At 39.0% G+C, this 24,491-nt stretch overlaps 2 protein-coding genes across 3 annotated transcripts in view; one reads left to right on the forward strand and one right to left on the reverse strand.

Annotated features, from left to right (window-relative positions):
• Positions 1-11,410, reverse strand: UBA5 (ubiquitin like modifier activating enzyme 5). Of its 2 annotated transcripts, XM_082315168.1 has the most exons (12): positions 11,215-11,410; positions 10,023-10,068; positions 9,841-9,930; positions 8,553-8,662; positions 8,055-8,141; positions 7,316-7,400; positions 6,295-6,399; positions 5,987-6,114; positions 4,635-4,770; positions 4,100-4,175; positions 2,588-2,694; positions 1-2,008 (listed from the first exon to the last, which is right to left on the reverse strand). In XM_082315168.1, exons 1-12 carry the CDS (start codon positions 11,358-11,360, stop codon positions 1,925-1,927), a joined length of 1,200 nt encoding a protein of 399 aa, XP_082171294.1. In that variant the 5' UTR covers positions 11,361-11,410; the 3' UTR covers positions 1-1,924. The 2 variants fall into 2 exon arrangements, with proteins under 2 accessions (XP_082171294.1, XP_082171295.1); XM_082315169.1 differs by lacking the exon at positions 10,023-10,068 and having other exon boundaries at positions 11,215-11,300.
• Positions 11,411-11,761: 351 nt separating this feature from the next.
• Positions 11,762-24,491, forward strand: part of ACAD11 (acyl-CoA dehydrogenase family member 11) — a 29,537-nt gene continuing 16,807 nt past the window's right edge. The window contains 14 exon segments of the mRNA XM_082305467.1: positions 11,762-11,905; positions 13,890-13,989; positions 14,227-14,352; positions 16,005-16,166; positions 16,627-16,791; positions 18,403-18,550; positions 19,124-19,245; positions 20,292-20,398; positions 20,521-20,644; positions 22,370-22,447; positions 22,817-22,955; positions 23,068-23,175; positions 24,385-24,434; positions 24,438-24,483. Coding sequence (XP_082161593.1) covers positions 11,769-11,905; positions 13,890-13,989; positions 14,227-14,352; positions 16,005-16,166; positions 16,627-16,791; positions 18,403-18,550; positions 19,124-19,245; positions 20,292-20,398; positions 20,521-20,644; positions 22,370-22,447; positions 22,817-22,955; positions 23,068-23,175; positions 24,385-24,434; positions 24,438-24,483 — 1,612 coding nt within the window. The 5' untranslated portion in view covers positions 11,762-11,768.

Genomic DNA, 24,491 nt, shown 5'->3' on the forward strand with positions numbered 1-24,491 from the left:
AGTAATAAGAGAACCATTTTGCATACTCTGTAAGTGGGCATACAAAAGTGTATTAATTTGCTCATAAAACTGTACACGAAGTAAAATGGTAAACAATTGCCTCTTGTAAAGCTGTCAATCATGTGATAGCAGTAATGTCAGCCAAATAGTTCAGTCAAGATTAACTGAGCTCTTGTAGAAATGAGTCAACCATTTGCCTCAGGATCTCCAGAGCCAGGTGTGTGCCTCACTTTTATTGTTCCCAACAGAAAGGTAAAGTCACAAAGAAACACATGTAACACTTAAATTGACACTTGGATCAAGCTAACGTAGACTTAGTGACAGAGATTCAAGTATGTACCTTTTTAATGATCTCATTATTCTCTTTCCCATCCCTCTTTACAGTTCATTTCTAAAATCTGGTTTCTCCAAAACTGAACTCAATCCAAAAAAACCCACTTCCGTTTTACAGTACAGTGCACCATGCCCCAAACCTCCCTCACTAGCTTCAGAGATGATTTTTATGTATATAATATAACATAATGTCAGCTGTGGAGGAAACAGATTTTGAAGTTTGTAACTGTTGCTTAGAAATGAATCATTTTTTAACTAAGTATTCATTCAGCTGCCCTAAGAAACAGAAACACCTCCACAATATTACTCTCTTTTTACATGTTGGTTGGATACCGCTACTACCGTTACTAGCTGGTTCCCTGCTAGGTTTTTTGAACAGCCCGGTTGGAAATACTTGTATTATACTGCAGAGGCTGAAATTTATGTTCTTGTAAGCCAAATCTAAACACTGATCAAGTTCTGGATCAGACACCCACAGCAGTTAAAATATTTGAAATTGATCCTTCTGGTTCTGCAGGGTACTGGCACTACAGGATGTGTACATTTACAGGTCAGCTCAACACCTGACAACATAAAAGGTAATATGACCGTACTAACATTATTTACAAGACAAATACAATAGCTAAGTTACTCCACTGAAGATATTTGCAACACTAAAAGTTTAGAGCATCTAATTTTAGAAGCTTTCCTATGCAAACTCAGATTAAGTATATTCCTTAATATAGCCCATATGATGGGGATGGATCAGAATTACAGCTAAACTTTTAATAACCGACAAAATATAATATTTAGATTTTCAAAGAGGTAGACAAAATCTCCTGTTCTTTCCAGTGTTGCTGGTAATTCTTACTGATTTTGTCATGAAAAGCATCTGCCAGCTGAAATAGTGGCATGCTAATACCCAGTCTGCTGGTACAATTATCTGCTAACAAAAGACTTCACCTTGTTGCAGCATACTCAAACCATTATTGCATACAAAACACAGACATATTGAAGAGCAAGCAGTAGTAAAACATTGATAAAACCAGGGAAGTTTAAAAAAAAAAATCCATCCTGGAGATATTTAAGGCGGATGAAAAGGCTGAAATGTTCTGTTCACTCAGAAAAACCAGCCACAGCACGATCCGTGCCAAGAATTTACAGAGACCAGTGAACAAGAGCAAGTACAAGTGCCTGGGAAATCAGGAGCAGCAATATGAGTGAGGCACGATCATCTGCCCTCGAACTATTCAATCCGCTCCAGCAGATTTCATCTTATCCTATACTATATACTGTTCTTATCACATGATGTTGCATGTAACGTGCTATGCCTGCTTTTGTTAGTTTATCAACCTCCTTTTGTTTTCTACTGAGTATCTGGACACTAGCAATGCTGAGAAATTAAAATTTACAGTAGCACAAGTCCCTATCTTAAAGACGTTAATAGACAACAGAATATAAACAAATTAAGTCTGTTTCCTTCCTGCCCCTGTAACAATTCCATTTCATCAGAAATGTAAAGATAAGCTTTAGTGGGGGTGAAAAAAGTCTGGTCTTCTCAAAATCCAATGTCAATCCAAACTCCCAAAAGTTGTACTTAATGCGTGTTTTGCTACATGTTTCTCATTTTGGCCATGAGTTCTTCTAGGCTTTCTTCAGACTCCGCTACTGTTTCCTCCGTTGTCAAATTCTCTTCCTATTAGGAACAGGAAGAAAAAGGTGGCAACAAAAATAGCAAACAAAAAACCGCACACAAATAAGCTTTATTGCCAATATACCACACCATTTTCCTAGAACCAAGCACTCAATTGCAAGATTAGGCCTAAATGATTATGAGCTTAAATTGTAAACTATTCTGACTAGGAGTTGGAATGTTCTGGCTGCAGGACATACAGATTCTGTGTTCCGCAGGTATACTAATTGCTCTCTGACTACGTGCAGCTTTTACAAGATAAATATGGTAAAAATTAATTAGTCGCCAAAATATCAACTGAAAAATTCACATTTGTTTTCCTTCCCCACACCCCCCAAATACATTCATTCCTGTCACCCCAAAACTCCATTCATGCTAGCACCTATACTTAAAGAAATGTATTTCATAGAAACACAAAACTGGACCACAGAAGGCACAAATCGGATGTACTGAGGTCCAGTTTCACTGGAATTGTTCAAGATCGAACTTTATTCAAGGTTTAAAGGGTAACCAAACTGGCTACTATTATAAATTTAATCTACAACATTTATTTCAAAAATTCATAAAGAATAAATATATTACCTTGTTGGGGATAGTGTATGCTACAGTAATTCCCTCAGGAAGATCAGGTACTGGGCCAGATGCAGCCTTCAGCTCATCTTCTGAAATTTCTGATACTAATTCGATGCCTTTGCATTAAAAGGAATTGAGAACACCATTAAAAATTAGAAGAAAAAGTTCTTTAATCACTATATTATCACAGTAAGAGGAAAACAGCAGCTACTTTTCCAACACAGAAAAAATTTAAAAGCAGAAAGACCTTTGATTTCAACTATTTCATTCCATTATTAATAATCTAAGGAGAGTCTTCATCCTTTATTGGATGCAAGGGGAAACATAGTGACAAAGGACGAGGAAAAGGCTGAGGTACTTAATGCCTTCTTTGCCTCAGTCTTTAATAGTCAGACCAGTTGTTCTCGGGGTACCCAGCCCCCTGAGCTGGAAGACAGGGACAGGGAGCAGAATGCAGTCCCCATAATCCAAGGGGAAATGGTTAGCGACCTGCTACACCACTTAGACACACACAAGTCTAAGGGGTCTGATAGGATCCACCCAAGGGTACTGAGGGAGCTGGCAGAGGTGCTCGCCACGCCGCTTTCCATCATCTATCAGCAGTCCTGGCTAACCGGGGAAGTCCCAGTTGGCTGGAAGACAGCAAATGTGATGCCCATCTACAAGAAGGGCTGGAAGGAGGATCCAGGGAACTACAGGCCTGTCAGCCTGACTTTGGTGCCAGGGAAGGTCATGGAGCAGATCATCCTGAGTGCCATCACACGGCACCTACGGGACAACCAGGGGATCAGGCCCAGCCAGCATGGGTTTATGAAAGGCAGGTCCTGCTTGACCAACCTGGTCTCCTTCTGTGACAAGGTGACCTGCTTAGTGGATGAGGGAAAGGCTGCAGATGTTGTCCACCTGGACTTCAGTAAAGCCTTTGACACCCTTTCCCACAGCATTCTCCTCGAGAAACTGGCTGCTCATGGCTTGGATGGGCGTACTCTTTGCTGGGTAAAAATCTGGCTGGATGGCCGGGCCCAAAGAGTGGTGGTGAATCCGGCTGGTGGCCGGTCACAAGTGGTGTTCCCCAGGGCTCGGTATTGGGGCTTACCATTCCTTAAGACAGTTCCTTCTAATTTAAAGCCCTCAGGGGAACATAAAAATCCATGGGATGCCTCAGCACAGTGGTTATGGAAATGACAAATGCTCTTTAGTGACATATTTAAAAGGAACACACAGTGAATACATCTTCTCACATCTATCATATATTCAGACCATCTTCTGAGAAAGTTTTTTATTCAAATAGCAGTTACATTTTGAGCCTAAAGCCTGCACATTACACTAAAAATATATCATCAAGTTGTGGTAACATTACTGCCAAAACCTGTGAAAAGCCAGCAGTAATTACCCAGTATAAGTTACAAAAAACAGGAACCATAAGAAGTCTATGTACCCTACAGTGTGTTCACCGAGAAGAAAGACTATAATTCAGTCTCGGTACTAGGAACATCATTTAGTCTCCAGTTGCTTACTTACCCCAGTCATTGTCTTCATGTACTATTTCTTCTTCCTGTTCAATTACTTCTTGTTTTGGTTGTGCAGCTTCTTTTTTCTTTCAGAAAAAAAAAAACACAAAAACATAAAAATATTTGTAATAGTCCAATTTTCAACAACAGCAAAGAAGATCAAATCTAATATTCACACTTCTTTTAAAATATGCAGTCACCATTTAGAACTTTGTTAGGCATAAAAAGGCAGAATACCTGCAAGGTAAAAAAACAAAAACAAAAAACCCCACACAAATATTAACACTCAAAAATATATGACTCCCAGAAAGGTTGAGCAATTACTGTAGAAGAAAATATTATCTAACTGAATGCCAGCCATTCCGCCTACCCCTTGCTTTAAGATAACTCCAGAGTACTGTATTTTTAGAAACACATGCAACCATCTGAAGACAATGCTGCTGAAAACTGGAGTAGCAATGAAAGTTTTCTTTTACTACAGATCTGTAGCTTGCTTTGTTCTTAAAACTTTAAGAAAGGGAAAAAAAAAACCAAGACATTTTTACCTTATAATTTTCTTGCTGTTTTCTGCAATTTTGGTCACTACATTGTGGGTTTGGCTTCATAGACATAGTTGGAAAGAAATCCTGCATTGCATTGTAACCAAGATAATAACTCACAGTACCAAAATTTAACAGGTACCTAGAAAGACAAACAGAGAAAGCAGACCCTTATATACAGGTGCAAACCTAAAAATTCAGTTGCTCAAGGAATGATTTTTCCTCCAAGAACTTTTAGAATACACTTTCACACTAGTGAGGTTGTAAAGAGTTACTGTAATTGTCTTAAAATAAGCTGTAGTCACCTGACAACAGCATAACTGCATCAACATAGAACCCGGTCCTCCTGTAGCGTGTGTGAGAACGAGTCAGCTACAGTCTCAGAAAAAAAAAATATGTTTAGAGTAGTATGTAAGCAGTTTTCTCCTATGCCTTAATGCATTGTTTGAAACACTTAGGTGCCCTGTATTACAATGGGAGTTTTCAACAGCTCATCAGAACCAGTTTAATCATCTTTACTGTAGGGTCAGATTTGCAATGAAAATAAAGATTTAAATTAAGCTGCAATGTTTGCATTCTTCATTAAAGAAAAACACACATTGCTGTGCAATTTTATATAATACCTCTCTCTGTACAGCTGAAAATGGAGCTTTGTTGTTTGTAGGCACACTTGCCTAATAGTACTCTTATTCTTTGTAACTAGAAGTTTTTGGATAACTGACAAAACCACGCTAAGGCTAAAAACAAGCTAAATAAGATCCTATTCTCAAAGATGCTTGTAAAACACAGTGCATGATTTTGAAACCGAGTACAAAGTTGTTCAAATATTTTCCTCGCTGATACATGCAGTTCTTTTAGCAGCTGGAGTCATGTGACAGTACCTTTTGAAAACATTAAAATATGCCAGATTGCTATATAACTATTTTTAATTCCCCTCAGGTTTTTAGAATACAAACACTGCAAGAGAAATTATTTATTCTTTGTCCATGTACAAAATTTCAAAGACAAGTCAGCACTGTAGCATTTTTTGCGTATAATTTAATGATGGGAGCACGGGAGCAAGTTTACATGGAGAACTAAGAAAAAATGTGCGCGTGTGTATGCAGTAAGAGAAACTCTTAGGAAAACTCTAAGACTTTTTCTTACCCCTGAAAAGTTCTATTAAAAACAGCAGCTGCAAAGTAAACACACCAGTGATTCAAGCAGTGTATATTTCAGCCCTGTCCAATGATGCCAGTATCTTTAGGAAACAGGCCACAAACATATAAAAAGAACCAGATCCATCATTATGAAATGTTCCTTCAGGTTTCCTTCTCTTATTGTGCTGTACATTGAATAGCAACAACTCAGTCACTTACTTCAGAACATTTTGTACAAGAATTCCTGCCACAACACCCATAGTTGTAGGAAGACTAGCTGCACAAACTCCTTCTCGTTTTAATGTTTTCTCATCAATATTTGCAGCAACTACAAGTGGAGGAGCACACTGAGGGGAAATAAAGAAATTAAGTTTAAAAAAAAAAGTATTAAAAAACCCCCACAGATCACACAAAATTTTAAGCTACTCCATCAGCTGTGCCGGGATCACATTCACTAGCCAGCTAATCTTCGCATTCCCAGTCCCGCTTTAAAAGACAAACGAGCAATTCAGCAGAGCACTGCATACCGCAAAACAAGCGGATTCACCGGGTATGATCAGCTGTATGTGTCCCGACACTGCATTTTCACTCACTCCAGATTCCATCCAGATTTGTCCAAGTTCATTGCAGGCCTTATAAACACAGAAACACACACATCAGCACTGCAGAAGTTTAATGACAAGGAAAAAAAAAAAAAAAAAAAAAAAGTAAATTGAGAGCAATTAAACACATTGATCCTCCTGCTTTAAGACAAAAAGGCTATGATCAGAAAAAGGAACATGAAAAGGTAGAATAGAAACTGTTTATCAGAGTCAAAGGACAAACTAGAGTTGTCCTCATGAAGCCAGCCCTTTGTGCTTTCCTGAGGACCGTAGATTTTTGAACATACACAAACATTAGTGATACAGTTACTAGCGCACTACAGGATCTAATTGCACAAAGTACTTTCAGAGGCACGGATACGGTGTATCTGTGTACCTTCAGCGCATGCAGTTGATGGATCAAGTTAGCTGAAGGACAACAGAAAACATGCATTTGGCGTACACCCTATATTGGCTGCTGCTATAAAGAAAACCAGTTTGATTAGGTACGCAGCCTTAAGACATTATTAGTACACAAAGCGTCACATGAAAGTATACAATTAGCTATACACAGTCTTTAAAAAGTTTGTAAGATTTAACATAGCAGGCTTTGATAATACCTTGGTATAAACAGGATAATTTGGAAAGACAGAGAGGGCTTACAAGACTTAACTCTCTTACTAACCATTAGCTGCTAGTAATTTAAAAGTTATATTATCCACATTTTATTTGGATAATATTTATAAGTTTAAGTTATATATAAGTTTATTTTTAAGTTATATTTATACACATAAAATGTGTTTTATAAGAACTGGGTAAAAGCTCAGATTCTGTTTCCTTCAGCCAAGAAGGAAATTTCTTAGAAGATTCTTGATAAGTTCCTGCCTTTTCTCTATTCCCCACAATTCCTCACATTATTTATAGGAGAAAATAGACTTCCACGAGCTCATGCGTTCGATGGCCTTACCGTGTTAATTGCCATGCGAGCTTCAAAGTTGTCCACGCAGCTTAGAACAAGATCAACAGGCTTCCCTTCCTCTAGTGCACCGTTACTGAAAGAAGCATCAGAAGTTTGCATGAAATTGCTGGCAGAACAAAATACCAACATGGCAATCGACACGCTGCTTTAGAGCACAGAAGCACACGGGAAGTGTATTTCTAACAAAACTTGTACAAATGCAGAACAGGATACAACTGGCATCTTAGATCTACAGTAGAAACAGCAGCATGCTGAAGCTGGGATTTAAATATATAGACATTTTACATTTAAAGAAGTTTTATATAGTATACACTCACAGTACAAAGTATTGGAGAATTGTATCTTTGTACAACATAACTGCATATGGGAAAAGTTATTTTAGAACTTCTCTGTGAGATCCGCTAATAACTATTTTCTTTCTTCATTCTATAAAGCATACCTGAAACTACTGCAGAGCAGTCAAAATATGATCTGATCTGTTTTCTATAATGGGAAAAGCCTATAACACCTGCAGCTTCGGTTGGAAAACTAAAGATGCACTAACATAAAATATAACTATGTATAAATAAATGCGAACTCTAGAGAAAAGGTCTAGGCAGAAATGTCTTCATATATACATATTTCCCACTGATTTTCAACTGGAAGTCATTAAATTGAAAAAAACCCAACAATAAAAATGTGAGGCTGTATTTAGAGCCACACACCAGCAGAAGGTGAGAGATTTTACCTTATTCTATCCATGAAATGTTCAAAGTTGTCCAGTGTTGTGATGTTGTAGTTATGTACTTCAAATTGAACATCAGGGTTAATATTCCTTATGGAGGAAATAATATAAGTCAATGTTAATAAATACAATGATAACTTGCATTCTACTCCCTAACTTCACAAGTGTTTCTACAGTCTTAAGCTTCCAGTCTGAAATCTGGAATACACCCATATTTGTCAAAAATTCACAGATTAGATGAGAAAAGTCACAACATATCAAAGTGGTATAGTTTATACCAAACTTCTACTCAAAATTAGCTATACTTAAAAAGCAGACTTACATTAAGGTTTTGGCCAGTACAAAAATGTCCTTAAAGTATCAATCATCCCCACAACTATTTTATACTCAAATTTCCAAATTAGATCATGCTACTTTGCAAGTGATTAAGAAGGAAACATCAGTTTTCTGGAGCAGCATCCTGGGTAAATACATTTTGATACCCACTTTTCTGAGTTATACCTCAAAGTATGCTCTGCTGCTTGCACTTTACTTAATCCAGCTTGATGAGGTTGGAAGAAGAGTCTGTTCATGTTTGCCAGTTCCACTTTGTCATAATCAAACAGAAGCAGCTACAATAAAGATCGTATTAACATATGTGAATCTCCAAAGACTCTGCAACCAGAACACTACGGCAAAGCACAAAACCAACAACAAAAAACCCCAACCAAACACCTCCCCACCCCTGCCGTGCCATTCAGTTCACATACAAAAGTTACCAATGTTGTAAGAATGTGAAAGACTGAATTCTAACTGCCATTCACCAGGAACTGATTCGTTAAGTCATGAAAACCACTCTTAATAAAAAGCAATCTGTTCATTTGATCTAAACTAAGAATATTCAACAGATTAGCTACATGAACACTATCGATTCTGTTATCACATTCATACTTGCTGTTATGGCATTAACTAGAAATGTGTAATTTCTTTCACTTGTCTTGGCATGTAGTTCTTCAAAAACAATTCACTTAAAATACCTACATAATACATGGACATGCTGATTATTATAAATTCTGAATCAACTGTCCAATGTCCTTTTCTATGCCCAAGATGCTGGTCTTCAGGGAATGCTCCTTCAGAGGAGGGGGGAATAAGCTTTGCAATAAAAAATTGCATCACCTCTGTATTAAGAAACTTCTTAAAGTTCCAAGAGTAAATGGTCAGGCTTTGCCTGGAAATACAAACATCTAGGACATTCCCCAAATTCCTACTTTAAAGAAAAATCCTGTTCTATTAACTCGGGGGGCTCTTGTTACCTATAGACACATCAAATTATTTTTAACTGCTGCTAAATTTTTAGCTCTAAGTCTGCCACATGATGAACTAATGTCTGTGATAAAAATATCTGTTTGACATCTACTGCATTTCAATTTCATGAATATCAACTTGTTCTCATAACATAAGACTTAATCTTCTATGCGAGTTACCCCCTCATTTTTCTTTATTTCATTTTCCTGTTGCAATAATCCAGTATGAAGGTTAGATAGATGGGCTCATGTAAGAGCACAGAGAAGACAAGCATCCAAACAAGAATCATTCACGTGACACAGGATTAACCCTTAAGTAAATCAATTTTACTAGTGTAAGAAAAATATAGACTCTTCATTTGTGATGCTTACGCAAGTGCTGTTCTTGAGTGCTTTCTCGTAGTACTTTTTTATTTCGGCAAAATCAACTGAGCGAAATCAAATCTAACCCTTTATGAAGAAGACTGGTCCATAAAGAAGTAGAAGAAGAAAACTCTCATTACCTTACCAATGCCACACCTTGTCAACATTTCAGCAGTCACACTGCCAACGCCACCTACACCTACTACTGCAACTGTAAAGGTACGGATTTTCTGTAGAAAGAAAGAAAATACAGGTCAGTATATCAAAAGCGGTCCTCACAGGGCAAAAATGGAAGGCTGTTTTAATGCAGATAGAATCCTACCTCATAGTCTTTGACAATTCCCATTCTTTTTAACGCCATCAAGCGACTACGAAGAAAAACAGCAACATTATACAAAAAATGCTCTCTAAATTTCTAATAGCAATTTTGCTTTTCAGATATTTAAAATCACTTTTGCTTTAAAAATAACCCCACCAAGCATCAAACTCAAGCCTGCTGTTTTCACTGCAGTTGTGATTGCCAGCTAGATACAGTCTAAATGAGATAGTAGATGCTTTCCTATTAGCAACAGAGTACTAACCCTGCAGAAACTCAGGTACTTATTCAGCTGGTATGAGTAATGTCAATGAAATCAGGAGGACCCATAGCTATTTTCATAAATTAATCCCTGATTTACAGAATGAAAGCCTACGCTTTTTTCTGTAATGAACCATATGGTAGCAGGCCAGTGAAAACTTTTTCACTGTTTTCTGATCAATTTGATTAGATTAAATCCAGTGTAACGTTTAAAAAAAAAAAAAAAAGTTAGAGAATATCAGGTTGTGAGGATAACTGGTAGAATTTTCAAGTAACATTTTATCCTGCTGTTACATTTTTTCATTGAAAGTATCAACAAAAGTACAAGTATCAACTTGTATTAAAACAATTCATCCTGAAAAAAAAAAAGCACCAGATTTCCAGAAGCGCTGAGCATTAGAAGGGGTCCCAGATACTCAAGACTTCTCTAAACCAAACTCTAAAATAGGTAAGTTAGAGGAATGAAAATAAGACCTCATGTAATACCAACACCTGTCCCATTTATTAGCAACTTAGCTGAAAAACTCACAGTTTCCTCTCTTTCTCCCTGTACTGTAAAGCAAGGTAATACACAGTAACCCCAATGTACACCCCTGCCAAGCCAGTCAAGTGGGACATTTAAGAGCATCTCTCCCCTGCTCCCCACAGAGCACCTGCCTTCAGCATGGCCCTGACAGCCTCCTCAGCACACCCAGCCCCATCCCTTAGACCCCTACCTGCCCAAGCCCACCTCCACATGCCTTTCCCCCTTTACCCAGACCCACAGTTCCAACCCACGGCCTGAGACCCCACAGCCCTCCCTCTTCCCCATCCTCTACACCCTCACTCAGCCTCCGGGCCTCCTCCCCATGGCTCAGTCCTGGCCCTCTCCCCATAACCCAGCCCCCGTAGGCGCAGCTCCCTCACCCCACAACGCGCCTCGCCCCCGCGGCCGCACCTGTAGGGGTTGGAGTCCGTCACCTCCGGGCTCATGCTCTCGATGCGGGCCCGCGGCGCCCGCCTCCCGCCCTTCTCCCGGGCCAGCTCCTCCTCTAGCTCCCGCACACGCCGCTCCAGCTGCTCCAGCCGGCTCGGCTCCGCCATGGCAGCGCCAGCGCCACCGCAGCGACACGTCTCCCCGGCTGAGGGAGCTTCCGGGAGCGGCAGCGAGCGCCGTCCCCTGCGAGCGCCGACGCCTCAAGAAGCGTTCCCATGCGGAGGGGGTGTCCTGCCGCCCGACGGCGGGCAGCGAGCGGGCTCTGGCGGTGGCTGGGGGCAGTGTCAGCCGGGGCGGTAACTCCCTCCCGGGAGCCGCTTTCTTCCAGGAGAAGCCAACCCGGCTCCGAGAGCCCCGCTGCCCTGGCGCCGGGGACCGCTTTCATTGACGGACCAAGCCGCCTCCGGTTGCCGCGGCGACGCCGGGCGGGGCGGGGCACCTCCGCCCGTCGCGTAGCGGCGCGGTGGGCGGGTGCGGGGCCTACGCCGCCGGCGCAGCGCGGGGCGGGGGGGGGGATGGCGGCGGAGCCGGGCACCGGTGAAGTGCGGCGGCAGCACCGCTTCGACCAGGGGAGTTTGGAGCGGTACCTGCGCAGCCACCTGCCCGGCTTCCCTGGGCAGCCCGCGGGGGCTCTGGCTGTCAGGCAGTACAGGTAACGGGTGGGCCGCGCTCCTGCCCCGAGACCGCCTGTGAGGGGCAAGCGGCGGCCTCCGTGGCTGTTGGCCTGGGCCCTCGCCCCTGGGGCGCCCTGAGGCGCGGAGCCAGAGCGTCGGCCCGCAGTGTGCCGCTGTGGGGCGAGCAGGGGGGCCGCGGCTTTGCCGGCTGCCCGGGCAGGAAAGGCGGGCAGAGTTCGGGCCCTTCGCCCTGGTGATGGTGGACAGCAGCCATCGAGGTCACAGCTCCTCTCTTGCACGGCTGGAGAAGTCAAAGTTCGCGGTGGCCGCAAAGGTGACCTTTGTCACAGGCAGACCCAGTGGCCGCAGTTGGCCGTCTGCAGGCAGGAGATGTGTTGGGTGGACTTCACGCTGTCCTCAGAAAAACACATATTTGGCCCTCCATGGCGCGCTCTGTTGGAGTACATGCACAACTGTTTTATTGCCTGCTCATAAATCTCGATTTATCTGTTTGCTCTTTAATTGCACAGCAGATAATAATGTTTAGAAGCACATACATGGCTTCAGAAATCAATTTAAAAAGCCTTAGGCTATTGTTAGGTAAGCAAATCCATGAGAACAGCCTAACACTGTGCTGAGATTCCCAATAACGCCAGTGCGGTGCTACACCCAGGCTCCAAAGCTGCTGTTCCACAAAACATCTAGTTCACTTGCATTCAGCAGATTAGATGCATGGCTGTGTGACTTCAAATTGGGAGCTAATTATTAGAAGTTAAGTTATTCTAAAAATACATATTAATTCCTTTGTAAACATGACCTTGACTGCTTTATCTGCAGCTGTCACTAAGAAACAGTAAACAATTTTTCGTTGTCTTCTGATACAAATATAAAATGCTCATTGAATCCTCAGCTGTACTCTAATCCTCATATGTACTTCAGTTGAGGAGACTTTAGGAGGGGCCTCAGGAGTGTAGCTAATAGTAAAATCTGCTAAAATACTGTCAGTATATATGCTTTTACTACTTTGTTTGTCTTGCGGTTGCACTTCAAGGCTTCAACTGATCTAAATGTCTGTTGTGCCAGACAGAGTATTCGTCTGTGCAGTATACTTGTTAAACTATATTACAGACCATGCCCTAAGTGCCTCAGGGAGAATGGAAATGTGGGGAGCATGAGGGCAAAAGTTCACTTGATTTTGATTTTCCAATAGTTATCTAATCTTTTATTAGGCTAGGTCAGAATGTGTCTTAAAAATGATCCAGAATGAGGAGAGGAAGGCATGTAGATGAGAACAGAGCCTTGAGGAAAATAAGGATCAATGAGCTTGATTGGGATATGATGGACAAGGTGTTATGAAGGGTTTAACTAGGTTGTCCTCTTTTACACATGAATGTGATTAAAATGTCTAATTTCTATGATTCTTTGTCACTGCAACATTCATTCTTTAAAATTTTACAGTTACTATAGGCAGTCCCTTAAGCATAGCATATTTTTGTGATGATTAGGCTAGCATACAGCGGGGCTTGGTAGTAGAATCGTCAGATATTTGGAAAGCTCTCTCTGTGCTTACGGTGTTCAAAATACAGCTCACTGAAGGACAAATACAGTTATGGGCTAGTGTGAATTCTGCTCTGTTTAATTTCCTCCAAACCAGAAAGCTTTGAAGTTAGTATCTACTGCATACCTTGAAAACATTAATGGTGTCTCTTTAGGGAGGAGAGGTAAGCACTATCTCCATTTCATAGGAGAACAAATTGAGTATCTGTGACCTCTCCGCAGTGGAAGAAGACATCTTTCTTATAGGTAGGAAAAGAACCTCTGACTTCCAATTTTGTAGGCTATCACTTGCATCCTTGTAAGACTATATTTGAAAAAGAACCCCAGCTCTTGAGAAGAACCCTTTCCTCTGTCTTGCTATTTTGTTCAGGCCAAGTCACAGTGCCTTTTGCATCATTTCTGTTGAAAGTTTGCAAATTTGTAAGTACTTGAATTCGTAAGTAATTATAATCTTTCCCTTTGTAGCTCAGGCCAGTCAAATCCAACCTTTTATCTTCAGAAGGGTGGGCAGGCTTATGTGCTCAGGAAGAAGCCGCATGGCCCTCTTTTACCTAGAGCTCACAAGGTAAGTAACATTCTTCATCAAGCTCCAAACACTTTGTATTGCAGGTGGCTAAGTCCTATATGTATGATGGTGTGGCGCATTGTTGAATGTCTCCAGAAATGCAGTGAACTGCTGGGTCATTTCCAATTTTCTGTGCTATACACATAACTAAACATTTAAGAGGATACATTATCATTCACTTTATTCATTTATCATTGGGAGCTTTTCATTGAACCTAAATTTCTGTGTCTTCTTCAGGTTGATAGAGAATATCGTGTGCAGAAAGCCTTATTTTCAGCTGGATTTCCAGTGCCTGAGCCCCTGTTGTATTGCAGTGACGTTTCTATCATTGGAACAGAATTTTATGTAATGCAGCATGTGCAGGTTTGTCCTTCAATGTGAGAGACTTTTTTTCTTCTCCCTACTACAAGCTGCTTTTAAATTGTCTAAAACCTTTCTGTTAGAGCCTTATCTGGCATTTACTAAGTTTTGTGATATAAACATAAATAATTATCTGATATTTTTAAGAAATACTAGTTGTCAGAGATTCTCACTGCTTTCAGCTTCTTCATTTTGTTGAAATTTTCAGCTCAGTATTTAACCTCTTCTTCTTGTTTTGAGCTCTCAGAAGGATGTCTTGAAATGAGGCAATATTGCTTCTGTGAAAAGCACACACAAGTCAGAGGGAGAACAATCAGACTATAAAGTTATAGTGAATCTTTGGACATCCTGGGACCCGTTTAGTACTGAAGATAGGAATCTACGTACAATCACCTTTTCTTGAAAACCAAGCAGGATTCCAGCTCAAGCACTAGTTTCAGAAAGAACATGGCATAGCTCTGTCTGTGGTCCATCACTCTGGGCGTGCTGTAGCTGAGCTGATACTGTTTCTGTTAGATTTGGGTGATTCTGAGTGTAATTCTGCTGTATCGTGTCTTTTTTTTTTTCCTGTGGGAGGAGGATTTGAATTCAGGCCTCTTCCCTTTCATTGCATCTTACTCTGTCATCAGGTTCACTGGGAAATTAGAAATGTAAGAGTCGTGGGCCGATTCCTGGAGATTAAGTTAACCTTCCTACAAAAACCATGAATCAAGAGTAATAAAATGTAAAAGCTCTGAAGAATTTGAAACAATTTTCTTACATTAAAGATGCAGAATTTTTCTGGTTTTGACTAGAACAAAGCGATTCCTTAATAAGAAATCTTGCTACTGATATGTTTACATTTCTAAGGACATAAATTTACAGTCTGTCCATTCTAAGATGGACAGCAGTGCACTGTTTTTAACAACTACATTGTGTATTTAGAAAATGATCATACGCTTATTGTGTTGAATAAACTATTACACAATACAAAATCTGATTTCTAGATTTGTTGTGCAGAATCTTTCAGCAAAAAAGTTCTATTGATGCTTCAGCTGTGTAAATATATTGAAGCCATCATGCAAACCAGTGAAACTGAGGAACTTAGAGGAGAGTCTGTTTTTTCTTTTCCAATCTGTTACTAGCAGGGTCAAAATTAAAGGAGAAAATGGAAAAACACAAACATTTTCTAAATGTATTAAACTGCTTTTAAGGAGAATGCAAGTGAATTTCTTTGGATTGTTTGTGTCTTTGTATATACAACCCACCCATTCCCCTCCTCTCCCTGCCTGTCCCCCTCCCCTCCCTCTGACCCCAAGGTCTTCATTGATATTTTTTCTGTAAGTAAGTTAGCTGTTAGAGACAATACAGTAACATTTTTTCCCTGGTACTTTCAAGCTTGAGGATATCTGGATTGAGTGTTCTAATTCAGACTTTCGTCTGCTGAATGTATCTGTTATTTTAATTGCCTTCCAATAGATATCCTGTATGATCTGAGATTACCGTGAATCCCTTCACCTGTCTTGGGCAAGGAATAAAATAAATGAGGAAGGAATTTTTGATTGCATGGGGCGTGTTGGTTCACTGCATTTGTTTTTGCTCCTGAAATGTATAGCTTCACTTCTCTTTGTCTGATGCATACATCCCACCAAATATCTGATTTACGATGTTTCTAGGGTCGCATCTTCCGAGACCTCTCACTGCCTGAAGTGGGCCCAGCAGAGCGTTCTGCGTTGTATATTGCGATGATAGAAACTTTGGCCCTGTTGCACTCCTTTGATTTACAGTCATTGGGTCTCCAAGGATATGGTAGAGGACCAGGATACTGCATAAGACAGGTAAAGATCTTCAAAGAATTCTCTTGTTTTGTCAGGTCTTTGAAGATTTATTTGATTTGCAGGCTAAATTGTTGATTATTAATGACTTGTAAAAGTAACCATCATATTTTAGCTATAAACCCACCTTCACTTGGTTCAATTAGTTGTGCTCAGTATAAAGTTGCTACTACATTCAGATCAATTCTGTAATGCTATACTCAGGGAATTATATTCATTCACTTTTGGAATAATATCAGACTTGGGCTATGTAAATAGGATTGAAATAGAAAATAGAGGTAGTCTTCATTGCATCTTTTGATCTCACAGTTCACATTTGCAGATGCAGAGGTACTGGGTTTTACTGAATGTACTGGTAACATGGTAATAGTCAAAGCCCAGAAGCATGTGCTGCAGAATTTTGTGCTCTTGAAAAACTTGTGAATCAGTTGGAAAATCTGTTGAAATGTTTGTATTTCTTTAGGTATCAACTTGGAAAGAACAGTATGATGCAGCTGCTCATACAGATATTCCTGCCATGAACGAGCTGGCTGAGTGGTTAGGAAACAACTTGCCACCCGATGATAATGAAGAAGTCCTGATTCATGGGGACTTTAGAATAGATAACATCATCTTTCACCCAACAGAGGTATTCGAAACATGTTTGTATATGTTTAGTAGTTCTTGGTCCTCCATTTGTTTGTACTCCTACCATGTAATGGGACACTTACGTGGGTGTTTTAGTGCATGATACATCTTTGAAAGGAACAGTAGAGAACTTAACTCTTCGCTATACTCTGTGTATGGCATTTAGGTACCTAATACAGTCCTTGGTTTTCATTGCAGGAGCTAGTTACTCAATTTATTCACTAACTCTAGTCCCTACTTCAAAGTCCAGGAACAAAACATTTTATATGCATGAATCCTGTTGAATTCAGTGCTACTTAAGGACACACTGAAGGCTCACTTCATTAAACTACATAAGCATCTGATCCAAAGCCCATTGAAATCTGTGGTATGGCTTCAATTAACAACAATGGCTTTTGGAACATGATCTGAATGCATGATATGTGATACTAGTGGAAGCAAAGAAAAATCTGCCAAAGCTGCTTAGTTATGGAGCACACATAGATCACAGAGACCCTGAAAGTTCCTCATTCATCTTTAGGGAAAAGGAAGAGATTTTTTTCTAGTTTGTGGAAATAAATGTGTGTTACCTATCATCTATTGGCACAATTGCATTTTCGTTATTTTTTTCCATGCTATTTGCTGTGTTGTGACCAGAAGATACGCCTGGGATTTGTGACCAAGACTCTGCAATGCCTGCTTCACAACAAAGCAGCAGATCTCATAGATTCCCGTTGTTGCGCATAGATTAGTTGATAGACACTGTTTGTAGGCTTAAATGTGCTGATTGACTCCCTGAGCAGAGAATCTGGCAGTCTCAGGGACTCTCCCAGCTGTTCCTGATGTAGTTGAAAGAATTGACTAAACTGTACATACATAATCTTAAATAATCTGTAGAAACTGATGGTGTATATGCAGGAATGACCATGTAGGAAAGTCTTTTGCACATAGTTCAAGTAGCCATGGATCGTGAGTAGGCTGGAGGGGTCATTAAGGATGACAGGCCAGCTGGATTATAAGAATTCATCAGAACGACAGTTTGGGGAGTCTCAGCCCATCCAGCTGAAGACACCATTGCAAGGATGCTTGCAGCAGAGGCTCGTGTCAGTATCTGGGCAGTGACTGACTGTCCTGTTTAAGATATTCAGTTCCCCATGTAAGTGTTAATCTATGCATAATATTGTGATAAATTAGGTTTTTTAGTGCATGGTCTGTCCATGAGTATCTGTGCAAAAGGATTGTGCTACAGTATCTGTGCAACAGGACTGGAAACAAAAAAAAACCCCAACTGTCAATACTACTGTTCTTTAGGATATTTTAATTCAATCATATTTTGACTAGGAGTGTTTAGAAGCTTCTGACAGGAAGAACACTACTCAAAAATGTAGAATTTAAAACAGATTTTCATTGGAAAAATGCCTGGTTTTCTGCCACTATGTGAATGTTAATTTTCTACAGATCCTTACATATTGCTAAAAGGAACTGGTTTTGCTGTAGACAGGTACAGTGCATGTTTTTAATTTTAAACACATAGTAACCAAATAAAGCTGTTGGCTATTAAGTGAGTTGTGCATTTGTGGACGGAGAGAATTTATCTTCTAGCATTCACTTGAGGTTTTTATTTTTATTTAAGGCTCGTGTTTTGGCAGTGCTGGACTGGGAACTTTCAACTGTTGGTCATCCTTTAGCAGATGTTGCATATGCCACTCTATTCTACTTTTGGCCTACACCTATGAAGGACTTAGGTCAAGGAACTGTCTTGGGTTTCAAAGACACCATAGGTATGAAACTGTAATCTTTTTGTTGAAATGAATTCTAGGGTTGATTTCTATTTGATATGTTACATTTATAAACAATAAGAAAAAGTTAAATTAATAAACACATCATTTTGCACTTGAAAAGAAGTTTTCCCTGGTTTTCTTCATTGTAGGAAACATGGTGATAGTGAGGTTTAAGGTAGTCCTGTTTTAATAAGCTGTGGCTTAGTCACAGTATGCTGCTTCTGTAAAAGTTTATTTTGAACCTTTCTTAGAGATAATGGAAGAAACTAAAATTTAAATGTCAATTTGTCATTTATTTAAAAAAAAATGGAAAAAAAAAATGCTGCAGTTAATTTCCTGACTGCAGTGGAGGTGCAGAGCAGTAGGAAGTGTTATGCTTATCTGGAATTCAGCTCCAATTTCCTCTTGGCTTTCCATACCACACTTAGGTCATGAGAAATGATAAAACATGTTTTTTACTATGTAAATGGAATATCTTATAAAGCTGAAGAGCTGTACAAATGTTTGAAGAATAAAGTGGAAAAATAATAGAAAATGTTGACTATTCTAAAATATTGTGTTGGTTTTTTGTAGAAACTCCTTCATTTGGAGAACTGGTTTCCATTTACTGCCGCTGTCGGGGTATTAGCACTACTTTATCCAACTTTAATTTTTTTCTTGCTTTGTCATATTTTAAAATGGCAGCAATAGCCCAGGTAATACACTCACATTTGTTGAAATGTCACATATTTTTATTATGAGTATTTGTAGTTTGGTAATACTTGTTCAAAATATGAATCATATTTAAAAAATAACTGTAACCATTGTATGTCAGTTTGTTCCTTTAGAAGGCATATCTTAGATGCTTATGACTGATAACTCTCTAGAATAGATTTTTTGCTACATAAAGTACATTGCGTTAGGTATAGCTAACTTCTTAGGAAAGTAGGCTAAAAAAAGAAGAAAATGTGGATATGTGGATTTTTTTCTTATTGGTGTTCTTATTGTATGCAGGCAATTTTTTCATTACCTTTTTGGACTCTCTGGTTAATTTAAATCCTGCATTAGAGAGAAACAAAGATCTTCCTAAGTTTTTGCAGCTCTCATGAAAGTAGATAGCAGGATAGATAAGTAAGATCCTGTTGGTGCCACCTATGGATGAAAAAGGGTGTGTTGTGAACTCAGCCTATTATGAGCATAGGAAGCCAATCCTGAGATGTGATTATAGGAGAAAATAAGTTTCATTGATGCATTATTAACAGAAGTAACTGTTTAATTAAATATTCAGCTATTGTAAGGCATAATTGTATTTTTATGAGTTGCAGCATGAATGTGGGATAAGCTACTTGGTATTAATTTGGAATAAGAGTATATATGTGGGTAGTTAATGTAGTTGTGGATAATAATCATATGTATATACTGTTGTCAATTGGCTTAAGGGACAGGCTGGGCTTGCTTGCAGTATCATGTGCAGACGTAGTCTTTTTTCTTATTCTTTTTTTTTTCTCCCTCTACTAATTTTTGTGATTTTCATTTAGTTTAGTTTAGCTGGGCTATGTTGTTCTTCTCTTGTGTGCCAAGCATCTCCATTATATCAGAAATGGACCAAAACCAATATTAACATATCCCAGTAAAATCTGTCTGGGTGTTATTTTTTTCCTATTAAGAATATGTGCATTGAAGTTGAAGAAATCACCAATCTAAAAAAAGTGACAATTTTAAGTGCATAATTATACCATATATGCCTTTCTTTTGGTTTTAGGGTGTATATGCTAGATATCTCATTGGAAATGCTTCTGCAGAGAATAGTCACGAATTTGCTAAGATTGTGAAGCCTTTGGCAGAGAGAGGGTTAGAGCTCTCAAAAAGGTAAGAGTGGTCTAAACTACTGGTCAAAGGCAAGGCAAAGCTTTTACATCCACACTTACTTACATGCCTGTATAAGGCAGCTTATATTATTACTTGTTATTGCATTCAGTGTTCTTCTTTAGGTCATCTTTCAGCAGCACACATCACAGCATTTCTGGAGAGTTGTTCCATCAAAGTAGAAAAGGCCAAGAAATTCTGCTGAAGGTCAAGCAGTTCATGAAGCAGCACATATATCCAGCTGAGAAGGTAAAAGCTTTTAGTAAACCTATTTATAAATGAGCACTTTATGAGTAGAGTTATAAAAATGTAAAGCTATGTATAGAAGTCATGCCCTCCTATATTTTTTATCTTTTTTTAAAACAGCCTTATTTTCATGCAGTAATATTTGTGACATTGCAAAATATTAACAGAAATCATTACAGTCTGCATTAATTGTTTTTCAGAATTAAAATGTTGTATGCATTGTTAATGAAAGCTATGAGTTTCTTTTTAAACTTTATAAAGTTTAAGAAGTACTCTTTTTAAAAAGAGATACTTTTTAAAGGTATTTGCCAAAATACTTTTAACACTAACAAAACTCTAGAACTCTTACGTACTAAATGCAAAGATGCTTAGTTAAAGAATGGGAACTGCTGTTTTTAACCATACAAAGTCGAATGTTTCTGTTTCTTGCCTTTTTTTTTAAGGTATGACTTTTATGACAAAAAATATGTTTCCATAATGCGTCAACGTAGCCTCATTCCTGAGTATATCTAATACCAGTGAAGGTTTTAAATCAGATAGATAGTGAAATATCCACAGAAGTCCCTAATTAGTGGAAGGGAAAATAAGATGAAACATTTTACTTCTTGGCCTAGGGAGATTGGAGATTTTCCACTTAGAAAGTCGGGTGAACTTTTAACCTTATGAAAGCACAAATGACTTTTGTAGCAGAATTGGGTTTTTCAGCTTTTTTTTTTTTTTTTTTTTTTCCTTTCCTTCTTTGCAGTCAGGCAGAAGTGCAGGGGACATATTAATTTAAAGGATTAATGCATCTGCCTATCACAAGGAGAGGTTGAGAGCAGAAAGTCTTGATATGCAAAGTTTCTTAAAAGTCTGTCTGTAACCAGTCATGGATTGTCCTAGGAAGCCTTGCAATAATTAATGTACTTGCTTTAAAAACAAATGAACCACAAATAGCCGTGCAAGTTTTGCGGATGAGTAGCATTGTACTTGTAAGTTACTTCTGATAACAGGGATTGTGAATCAGGACTTGTAAATTCTACTTCGGAATTTGTTTTATTGTGTGCTTTTTTCAGAAGAGGGCACTACTTTTATTCATTCTAAAACTAGTTCTGGGCCAGCTTTGAAGTGCTGAGCCTCACTAAAACATACTTGTGAAAATACTAGGATTACTGAATACACAGTTTTGCTTAGTACTAATCACTGATGCTCGGAATGACTGTTTACATAATCTGTTAAGGAATTACCTTGACAGGGAAAAAACGTATTCTTTATGTTTTTTCTCACTTAAAAAAAAAGATTAACTGGCTTATGTATCTGAAGTTTGTGATGGGAAACCAGGCTCTTAAGTGTCAGTACATCTGGCTTTTATTTGTGGTTTTACCTTTGGGCTTATGCCTCTTATACGTATTGTTGGTAACGGTTACTTGTATCATCAGAAAACACTGACCTTCCACCACATCACATACATACTTTAAACCACCCCAAACCATTTTCCTATATGAAATAAGGTACTGATGGGGGTCATCTCCATGACACATTTGAAGTCTTGCATAATGAATAGATTGCAGTTTGATTTTGCATTATATTTTTAATTTTATAATGCAACCAACTATATAATAAAAACCTGTGTCGAATTTTTTTTATTGATTTCTTGGGGTGTAGGTCTGGAAAAGACAGCATATTCTACTTGTGTATGTTACATGTGCTCTTAATTTAAACGTGCATATTTTTAATTTTTTCTCTAAGGAAATAATAAAATACTATGCTGGACACGGAAATACTGAGGAGAAATGGAAGAAACCACCACTGCTTGAGAGACTAAAGGTATGTAATAAATATTCTTGAGCACTCTAGCAGTAAAAGAAACAGGCACTGACATGGAGGATAAGAAAGTTTGGTGTATGCTGCTGGAGAAGTTACTCTGCATGGAAAGAAACAGTGCGAGGAACAGTGTAAGGAAAGGAAGAAAGCAGCGTACAAAAGGAGGTGAGAGATATGAATGGGAGAGAAGAAAAACAAACCTAAGTTCTGTGAGGGGTATGTCTGAACTTTAGGTCAAACACTGTACCTGTTGAAAATAGCTATTGAGAAAAGGCATCAGATGTATCAGACAGTATGTTAGGCAGAAAGGAAGAAAATGGGAAGCAAGCCAGATGTATTGCTAATGTTTTTCTCTGTTGATGCTTTCAACAGGAAATGGCCAAAGCAGAAGGTCTGTGGAACCTTTTTCTCCCAGATGTCAGTGGTCTCAGCCAGCTTGACTATGCGCTAATAGCTGAAGAGACAGGGAAATGCTTCTTTGCTCCTGAGGTTTTCAACTGTCATGCACCAGGTTAGCAACCCTGTCCCATAACTACAGCACTGAGAGCATTGAAAAGTTGGGCATCTGACACCTTACAAGTTGTGTGTCTCAAGAAGTAAACATGACTGCTGATTTCTTACAGACACTGGAAACATAGAGGTCCTGCACATGTATGGGACTGAAGAGCAAAAGAAAGAATGGCTGGAGCCTCTCCTAGAAGGGAAGATTAGTTCTTGCTTCTGCATGACAGGTAAATTTTTCTCCAGAAGAAAGTCAGAGACAATTGGCAGAAATTTGACGTGGCATATGCAAAAAGTACACAACTACAAGTTGTTTGTGCTAATGAATTAATACAGAAATTTCCACTGTATCTGTGAATGTGTTTCAATATGAAATTATGTATGAGGTGTGAATGTAAAGTGAAGCATCTTTGCTGCCCTTCCCTGATAGTTACCATTCTTCATGGTTACAATAACTAGTATTTTCTTTCCATATATTTTTAATTTATTTTTAGTACTAGTAAAATAACTTTTGTTGTACCAAACAGATTTACAATAGAACTTACCCTTTTTTATAATGTGCTTTGGGGTTCTCTAGAAACATACATGTAGGTACAAGTATGATTATTGTGATTAAAGTTGTGTAGTTTTGCAGTATGTCATAGGTAGAGGTTTTAAGACATAGCCTGAAGATAACTTGCAAAACATACGATGCACTTGCTTTATGTCTGTAGCTCAGCATTATATTAATTTTTGCTCTTGAAAGCTTGTAGCATTCAGCATCTGTGGAAAGCCTGGCTGTTGATTTAGGAAAGTAACTTTTGAAAATGTGATGTCAAAATCTTGATGTTTCTGTGTCAGCAGGAGTTGAGAGAACTCAGTCTTGCAGAGCTGGACCCTTACTTTGCAAATTCTGTTTCACTGTGTTCGCCAAGAGGAAAAAGATGCTTTTGCTTTAAAGAAGACGGTCTATAAAAGAAGTTAAGGGTGAAAGGAGAGAGGAAGAATCTTTCCTGTTCCAAACAATAATTGATGACATTTTTGCTGGCAACTGCTTTGTGTAACCTATTTGATAAACAATCACAAAAGTAGTTTAAATCTTTTATTTTCACTTGAGAAGACCCTAGGGGAAAAAGGGCTGAGGAGAGATATGACTGTTATCTCTAAGTACATTGGAAGGGGGAAGGATTTAAAAACATCAGGGAAGGAAGAAGGCTGTTGACTATAAAGAGTAGTCTGAGCCCAAGAAGAACTAAGTTTAAACTGGCTATGAATAACAGGTTGCTAGAAAATAGAAAGCCTTTGACCACCAGCAGAGCAAGGTTCTGAAAACAGCTTTTCTGCTGGGAGCAAAACAGTGTTACTGTCAATACAGTGTATCTAGAGCCCTATATTTGTGGTGGTAGTACTACCTGTGTATTTAATCCAGTGGCTTGTTTTGGTTTTTTTCTTTAACACAGAACCCGATGTCGCTTCAAGTGATGCCACCAATATGCAATGCAGCATTGAGTGAGATGGGAACAGTTATGTGATCAATGGCAAGAAGTGGTGGAGCAGTGGTGAGTAC

Source organism: Platalea leucorodia (genome assembly GCF_965183815.1).
Source record: "Platalea leucorodia genome assembly, chromosome: 1".
Lineage (NCBI taxonomy): Eukaryota > Metazoa > Chordata > Aves > Pelecaniformes > Threskiornithidae > Platalea > Platalea leucorodia.

Bases quoted from the DNA above. Each gene is read 5' to 3' on its own strand.
- UBA5 (XM_082315168.1), bottom strand. From the start codon at position 11,360: ATGGCGGAGCCGAGCCGGCTGGAGCAGCTGGAGCGGCGTGTGCGGGAG. The intron at 10,069-11,214 runs GTGCGGCCGCGG...TTTTCTTCGTAG, and splicing joins ACGGACTCCAACCCCTACAG to TCGCTTGATGGCGTTAAAAA. The intron at 4,771-5,986 runs GTAAGTGACTGA...TTGTCTTTCTAG, and splicing joins CTTGTACAAAATGTTCTGAA to GTACCTGTTAAATTTTGGTA.